Genomic DNA, 8,858 nt, shown 5'->3' with positions numbered 1-8,858 from the left:
TGATAACAACTTCCTGATTTTCTTTTGACCAATAAGACCTGGAGGTCACGTTATCTTTATTCATTCTTCCAGCAGGTATTCAATTCATTGGGAGAAAATAAATTAATCATTTTACTTTACCAAGCTTCCCAATGACCTAATTACCAACTATTTGATTTTATAAAATGAATTGAAATTGGAAATTGGCCGCCGTAAAGAGTTAAAAAGCTGACAATTCGAGCGTTGGCCCTTCGTCAGAGCGAATGACGACGGGCTAACGCTCGAAACCGCCTCCCGGTTAGCTCAATGGATAAAGCGCTGAACTGTTGTGCGGGAGGTCGAGGGTTCGAGCCCCGGCCGGACCAACACTCAAGGTCTTAAATCAATTGAGAAGAATTTGCTACCTTTCTATAACATCAAGAAATGGTCAGATATTCATGTCTTTTCGGATAGGGACGAATAAATGGAGGTCCCGTCTCCTCCAAGGTTGGGGTAGGGGACGTTAATTTCCCACACACGAGACTACTGTGTGATGGATGTCCTCCCCTGGGGTGGGATGGATGGGAAGGTGAGATCGATAGACTGAAGCGGCTGCCAGAGGCGCCTGATATGCTGACGTCTGTTCTCAACCTTACACTGCACCCGTAATTCAGCCTCTGGGCTACAAGTGGTCAGATATAAACTATATTCAAAACGTCAGCTTTTTAACTCTTTGCGGTGGCCAATTTACAATTTCAACTTAGCGAATAAACCCAAATTAACTTTTTACCCCCATTGACGCAGCACCACAATTTCTTTATAAACTTATTCCCTTTATTCATTTACCGACCTATTGGTCGGGAGTAAGATATGCCTCGGTATCTAAATTGGCCATCAAAAATAGCTTATCTTTATAGAAAAGCATGCCAACTCTCTCTCTACTCACTGATGGCTAACGGTAAATACTGCTTTTGCTCAAAGGGTCATACTGCAAAGCAGGGCACATAATTATAAGACCTACGCAGTTGTTTTTTTTATTAAAGCTGACTGATATACATTACAATAAACCCATAAAAGCTTCTTTTCCCTTTAAGGGAGTTTATGATCCAGCAATAAGATAGGAATGCTTTCAAAGTGTTTAAATCCACATGCGATTCTCTGTCGAATCAGTTTACCCAACAACCTGATCAATATACTGACAAAAACAGGAACATGAAGACCTCTTTAGATAACAAAGTAACAGAAGGATTTAAGGCCGGTTCAGTAAAATTTACGAAACAATAGCCAAAGACTGAATCTCTTAGACAAAAAAAGCAAAAACATGTAAATTATTAATTATTCCATCGTCCTGACAAGAAATGAAGTATTTAAATAACTATAATTCACGCAACAGCTGAGTTTCTATTGGCTGAAAATAGATTAAAAGGTTATGCCCAAGAAAAAATAGTTTTTAGATCGCTTCACCTGCATGTAGGGTTGGACATGAATTTATACTTCTCTCGGAAAACTTTCTGAATGAGTTCTTCTCGATGATGTACATGTATTTGATCTATATCTGTCTTTTTTTGGCATTGTCTAGTATGATGTCTGCAACACAAGGTTAGTTTTACTTAAACCTATCATTAGCGGAAAAAAAATTATGGTAAAAATAAACTTTTCAACTGTTTATGAAATACTATTGTTTTAAAGCATCTTTGTTTAGTTTCCAACGATTGCGTTTTTCCTCTTGTTTTTGTGGTAGATCAGTTTTTTATAAATTAAATTTTTGAAGCTTTTCATGACTAAATAAATTATTCTTTGGTAGATCTTGATGGGCTTATAGAAGTTATGGCTTGCATCTGTTCTATGGACGAAATAGAGACAAAGCAGACACAATTATTTATAGTTATTTTGAAGTTTTTTGCGAACATGGTTCGAAAGGATCTTTAATTCTAAATGGAGAATCACCGTCATTTTTCTCTATAATTCAGGAAATCCATTCCTGTCTGACATTTGTCATGTGCAGTATTATGTAGGTATCTCAGGTGGCAGCGCAAGTTTGAAAGCCAGTGGTGCTAAGATCATTCTAGAGCAAGTTGACAAATCTGCATGAGCACCGAGAATTCGTTGCAAAGCGAATGGAGCAAGGAAAATCTCATTCTCTTTTCTCTTTCATCTCGGCTTAAAATTATCGAAGATGAAAGCTACTTGGAAATATTATGTTTGTTGCCATGGAGTTGTACCACCGTGACAACTGAAACTGACTACTTATTAATAAGAGGTTCCTTTAAAATATTCAGCCCACTTAACTTGGCGCAGAGCTTTATATTTTGTAAAAACTCGCGCGGTTAGATGAGTAGTCTGAAAAAATTATGTTTGAGGCTTTGACCATATGATATTTCAAACTTCTCAGAAGCAGATCTAGAAGATTTCTATAATACCCTTTGTGACTTATGAAATGTATTTTTTTGTGATGAATTTTTTTAAAATACCATTGAAGTATTAAATTATTATTCTCGCCACTCGGCGCGACTGATATTGAAGGGCTTAATAGTCAACAGTAAATTTTTTATGCAGACGACACTAAACTCTATTTATCACACCATGATTCCCGAGCATTGGAGGAAAGTATAAACCGAGACTTAGCCAGTTCAACACAATGGTTTCGACAGAATGGGATGTTAGCAAATCCAGACAAATATCAGGGTTTGGTTTTAGGAAACACTGATTATGATTTCCAGTTAGAATGTGCAGGGAGGCCAATACCTACTTCCAGTGAAATAAAATTATTAGCTGTAACATTGGATGACAAGCTCAAATTTGATACTCATGTTGCATCGATCTGTCGAAAGGTGTCGGGTCAGCTTAATGCTTTAAATAGGCTTAAAAATATCCTGCCTCATTTATTTTACCTCACTTTGATTATTGTAGCCAGATATGGCACCACTGTGGGGAAAGGAATACAAAGAAAATGGAAAGGGTAAATCAACGTACGCTTAGATCATGTATACGAAGATAACGGTATTTTATAAGAAGACTCGCTCGATTGTATAGGCTTGCATACGACATCAAAGAGTCGTAGGATTCAAGACATGTTGCTAACGGTCAATAACTGCTATCTATATAAGGCTCCCAGACCTATTACTGACTTAGTTAAACCAAGGAGGACTGATTATAATTTAAGAGGCACTAACATGCTTTCCTTACCTAAGATTAACAGTACCAAGCATGGTCTTAAGTCATTTCGTTATTTTGCTGCTAAGACTTGGAACGCGATACCAGATGCTACACGCGCAAAGGCTGGCACAAGAACGTTTCTTCACGATATCCGACGCCTAAAATTTTAATTTTTTTAGTTTTTGATCTCTGTTTTACTACACGTTTATACAAATATATATTTAAATTTTGAAATATCCTTTTTGTAAAAACATTTTACTTAACGTACATAATTTCTTGATGTAGGTTGTAATTTTTATTGTATATTTTGTTGTGGGATTCCTGGTAGGTAGCTTGTAGCTAAGTGTGGTGCCACATTAAATAAAGAACTACTACTACTACTAATACTACTACTACTACTACTACTACTACTACTACTACTACTACTCCTACGCTCATTCTAGGTTTTTGTTTAATTCCAGACTTCAGTGACACAGACGAATGCCGCACTTTGGAGTTTCGACCTGAAAAAGCATTTGATGGCAAACGCCTGGTAAACCACGTGATTCGCGTGGTGGAAATCATGATCGCAGGGTTTTGTAAGAACGTGTACTACATGGAACCCGACTGTGTCAGTATTAATCTCGATAAAAGAGCAGAGGAAAGTGGAGAGTATCTATGCGAACTGAATGATGTCACTCACGAAGGACATGAACATGAGCTGGAGGAGAACATAGATTATTTTCATCATTCTGCTGATGCAAGTATTCTTTGTTAATCTATCTATTAATTGGTCCAAAAAGTAACGAAAAATATTTCAATAATGCAACTAAGTTTGTTGTAGGTGTAAATGCCAAAAGGCGTGTTCTTTCGTGGCCACTTACAGCAATGATTTTAAACGCTCGATAGAGGAAGAGGTTTGAACTAATAAAGAACCAACAAAAATACAAGTTTACAAAATGCAGAAATATAAAACTGAAAGGCGGCTAAAGCGAACGCGATGAACATTTATCGGCTCAGTCTCAAGAGAATGACAAGGCTTAAGATGCAATTGTGATGACTAAGTCTAATTATCATCAGTTTGAAGGGAAGTGTACTTGATTACTAATTTATCTCTTTGGCTTTAGAACACATGTGTTACAAACCGCTGTAAGAATGAAGGCACTTGTCAAAGTGGTTTTACTGACAAAGGCTATCGCTGTTTGTGTTCTGCTGGATTCAAAGGAGAAGACTGCGGCCAAGGTAAACAGAACTTGTTTTTTAAATAAGTGAGGACGTTCAAAACTATCTAGCAAGCGGGACGAGAAAAGCTGTTAAAGGAGATATACCTGCGGTGATTATCAAAGGAATGTAGATCTTCTTCTTTACCTGTCAATTCTTCTCCATGAAAAAGAGGAGATCGAACAAGGCTTACTTCGAAATTTATGCTTTAACTACTCATCCACCGTGGTTTCGGGGCATCATTCAGAGCCACCCGCCTGTTCATTACCAGAAAAAAAATATTTCAAAGTCCATTTGCCAAGAACGAACCGATCTCGTTCTTTATCTGAATTACTTTTTTACACTAGGCTGTATTTGGATCATCGCAAAAACTTATTACTCCTTTTAACCGAATGTCGAAAAGCAAGACCCTTAGTAATCATGGCAGCCAATCAGAAAAAAAGGAAAAAATCCAGCAGAAATTAATGAGAAGTCAAAGAAAAAACAAGCCAGCAAGCCTAAGGGTGAGAAAACGCGATTCTGCGTAGCTTGCAGTTTTGAGTGCGGTTTGAGAGGTAAAAATGAGTGGCAGAGAAGCGAGGCGTTTGGTAAGCTGCTCCTTTTGGCGGCTCTGCCCCTCTTTACCTCTGTAAGGGGCTAACATACGCCAGCTTTGCAGGCCGGGAAATGACGAGTGATTGAGTTGCAGTTGGTTTTGATACGTTTTATTAAGGGTATGGCTCCAGTATTTGAACCAATCACAGGGCAGGACAAAAACCAGCAGACCATTGGTTACCTTTAACGCTCAAATGAAAATCATTCTTTGGAGAATTGTCCCGCCATCAAAAGTTATTAATTTCTTCTCAGACACTGACGAGTGTGCTACAGGTACACATAGCTGTAATGCCAATGCTGTGTGCAACAATACTGAAGGATCATACAAGTGTTCATGCAAACCTGGATACTTTGGGGATGGAAAAATCTGCACAATGAGTAATGAATCTCTTTTGATGTTTCCATGAGGTTTCTTGTGATGCTCTGTTTCAAAGTAAACGCCTTTCATTTGTGTTTTTTTCTCTTTAAATGTAAATATTCGTTTCAATCAGACTTTATAAAATACCACACGTTCTTTTTTCTGTTGTTGTTTAAGGGTTCGTTGTTAAGTTATCAGAGAGGGTGATTTTGTTATGTTAATCACCTGCCTTGTATTGATCAGGTTACAAAAATTTGAAGGAAACTTCATGCTTTTAATGATCACATGAATGCAAAACTACTCACAATGCTACCGAGAAGATTAATATTCATATCTTACTCTTCTTTCAGTCTCAACATGCAAGGAAATTTACGAAATGAATATGTAAGTAAAATAGCTCAATGACAATATCAGAAATAGGTAAGAACGAGATATGCCATCAGAAGGAATAAGTGTAGATAATCGCATGGGGCCGAGTAAAAATTATGGATTAATATCACGCGTGTTTTCGGAAGTTGCTGAAATTGTCCGAGTCGCGCAGCGACGAGGGAAATTTTTGCAACTTCCGAAAACACAAGTGATATTAATCCTTAATTTTACGAGGAACCATGTGATTACTTGTTTATAGTATAAGGAGCAAAATGTTTTCTTACTGATCTCGCGTAAGACGGGACGCCAAAACAAACAGAATTTTATTTACCTTGGCAGCCGTTGCTAAGCGATTTTCAGCCAATCACAATTCAGTAATTTTGCCCCTTATATGATAAAAGCAATTATTTTAACAACAATCCAGCTCCTTATCCTTTATGATAATCATCCGAGCCGACTTCTTTTTGGAAAAGAATTGAAACGTACGTTGTGTCTCTTGAAAAGTTATAAGACCTACTAAATATGCCAAAGTCTCGCTATGTACTACCAGTTCTCACAAAGTATTTTATCCAACAGATTGGACAAGAGTGGTAAGGTTGTCCTGCTCTTGGACTCAAAGCCAATTTCCGTTTTCTGTCACATGGGAGACTTTGGATGCGGAGATAGAGGATGGACACCTGTCATGAAAATTGATGGCAACAAGGTATAAATTGATTTGCTATTAATAAAGTATAAAATCATTTGAAATTCATTCGAGATACAGGTCAGTGTAAGTAAGCGAAATATTGTTTGTGAGAAAGTGTATGCTGTTTCCTTTACAGCTATCAAAAGTCGTTCGCTCGACCGTTCACTCATCTTTACAAGACGGGCAAGTTATCGCTACGGTCTTCCTTACAACCACCAGGAGTGGCTTATGATTAGTTAATGACCGTGAGCCTAAAACAGTCTATAATGGCTATCACACTAAATAAGAAAAAAATCATTTATTATCAATTTCAGAGAACCTACCATTACCACTCTGATTTCTGGAGCGACAGAAAAGCTTATAACCTTCCTGGAGGGAAGACTGGGTTTGACTTACAAGAGACCAAGTTACCGACGTACTGGAACACATCCTTCTCCAAGATCTGTCTCGGTCTAAAGATCTACCAACAGGCCAACTTCACTGTTATCAACAAGTACGCCAATTCTCTGCACTCACTGATCGCTGATGGAAAATACCACTCCACCTCATTGGGTCGTAACACGTGGAAGGAGTTGATTGGTACTGAGGCCAATTTACAGCCTCACTGCCACAGGGAAGGTTTCAATGCTGTGGGGGACGACTCACCTCATTCCAAAGCAAGAATCGGTATCATCGCTAACGAGTATAATGATTGCGCCTATTGTGTCTCCCGAATTGGTTTTGGTACGGGAGGTCATCATGATGACTCCAACACGTGTGGAAATGAAGCAACACACAAGTCAGACAACGGAGACAAGCACATCAAAGCCATGGGGTACATCCTGGTGCAGTGGCAGTTCACTCCCCAAATTTCAAGTCAAGAAGCCATCATGAATTAGAAAAATGTACAGCTTACTAGCTAATAATAGAGTAGGTTCAGCATTATCTTCTCCTCTGGTCAGATTTGTCTCAAACATAACTTTTTGACATCAAGTCTAAGATGCTTCAATCGTACAAAGCCAATTCAAGTATTAAAACTCTATAGAAATTTGCTAAGAAGACATATTCGATATCCATTAAACGTCGATGTCGCGAGCTGTATGCGCAGGGAAATTACCTGTGCCACCGTTTTAGTATATGCTTAAAAAACTATTCACCTTAAGTGTCGGTGGCTAGTGATGGATAATTAACTCGCCGCTTCGTGGCTCAGTAATATCCACCACCAGTCATTTTCACTTCGGTGAATAGTTGTTAATAATTACCATGATATAACACCAAGTTCGCGTATATCATTTACAAGGAAAAATGTAGCAATTAGAGGGGAGAAGCTTTGTTTGCTAGAATCGTAAAATCCAAACCCCCCAGCTGAACGTGTAATTAACGATAGAAAAGATATTTTGTGAGAGGCTCTGTTCATCATATTTTTTTTTTTTTTTAATGGCCGTTACTTCCTAATTTGATCTCTTCCTTTTTATACTGATATCTTACGGTTTGCTTGAAGTTTTACAGAGCTGAACAGCCTGTGACCTCACCGGCAAAACTATTCTTCCTAGAAACAATAAAGACACCGTCATTAACAACTTATCCTCAGTTCAGTTGATGGTTCACTTTTATCGTTCAGGAAAGAGTTGACTTAAGAGGGACTGTTATCGGTGGGGGTGATTGATAACTCGTCATCATCTCACTCAAAATAAGAGTATTTGGTCGGTCGATTGCCATAGGTCTCGGTAGTGTAAACTGATTCAACAGTTTTGCCGCAAATGGACCAAATCTGCATGGTGCACCGTGAAAAAGCCTGGTCGATAATGAATTCGAATCACATCATTGACCAGGCCTGAGATTGGGCTGGCAGAATGTTCCACTTACTGCAACAACTACTTTCAACGATGATATATAGCTGGTTCGCTATCTTAGAACAGACTCTTCTCAACAGATTTCAACAACTGCTGGCGCTATATAAACCATTCCCTCGCCACAAATTCACAACGAACGAGCCTAACAAAGCCACTCAACCCTACCGACGGAGTTTAACTAAACAGTCAGGAATGACTTACGCGACTCGAGTAGAACAGCCGACCACATAACGTACAGCAAAATAACCGATTTCTGTTTTAAGGGACCAGTTAAAGCTGAGGGGGAAGTACGGTCAATTTTGGTTTTAATATGCTTATGACCCCCCCCCCCTCCCCCATCCCCCATTATTGGCACTCAATTGGCAGTCAGATTTCTATGTTTTTCCTTCGTGGTCTCTAAGCAACGACCGATCCGTTCTCTAAAACTTCCTGAACTATATTATCCCCCTTAACTCCCCCACCCCCGTCGATAGGTAAAAGCGGTTTCAGTACTATCTTTTGTTCTACACGAGATAACAACAGAATTCTTTTCTCTAAAATTTGAAAATGAAATCTCACAGATCCATTTAGGCTTATTTTCGAATTAAAAGGGGATTGTCTGAAGTAGTGGTGAAGAGGTCTGTTAAAACTACGGGAAATATTTCGGAAGGAAATCTGTTCGGTTGAATAACTAATAAAAATCTTGTTAATATATTCATTCGTATTT

At 38.5% G+C, this 8,858-nt stretch overlaps 1 protein-coding gene across 1 annotated transcript; it reads left to right on the top strand.

Moving 5' to 3' along the window:
* The first annotated feature begins 3,676 nt into the window (after nucleotides 1-3,676).
* On the top strand, nucleotides 3,677-7,198 carry LOC148729142 (uncharacterized). Its single transcript, XM_088725092.1, has 6 exons — nucleotides 3,677-3,853; nucleotides 4,221-4,335; nucleotides 5,161-5,286; nucleotides 5,617-5,650; nucleotides 6,212-6,338; nucleotides 6,635-7,198. The coding sequence occupies exons 1-6, from the start codon at nucleotides 3,677-3,679 to the stop codon at nucleotides 7,196-7,198; spliced, it is 1,143 nt and encodes a 380-aa protein (XP_088581218.1).
* The last annotated feature ends 1,660 nt before the right edge of the window (nucleotides 7,199-8,858 follow it).

This window comes from Stylophora pistillata, chromosome 6 (genome assembly GCF_964205215.1).
Source record: "Stylophora pistillata chromosome 6, jaStyPist1.2, whole genome shotgun sequence".
Classification (NCBI taxonomy): Eukaryota; Metazoa; Cnidaria; class Anthozoa; order Scleractinia; family Pocilloporidae; genus Stylophora; species Stylophora pistillata.
The sequence above is the reverse complement of the archived record's forward strand: the minus strand, read 5'-3'. Positions and strand labels throughout refer to the sequence as shown.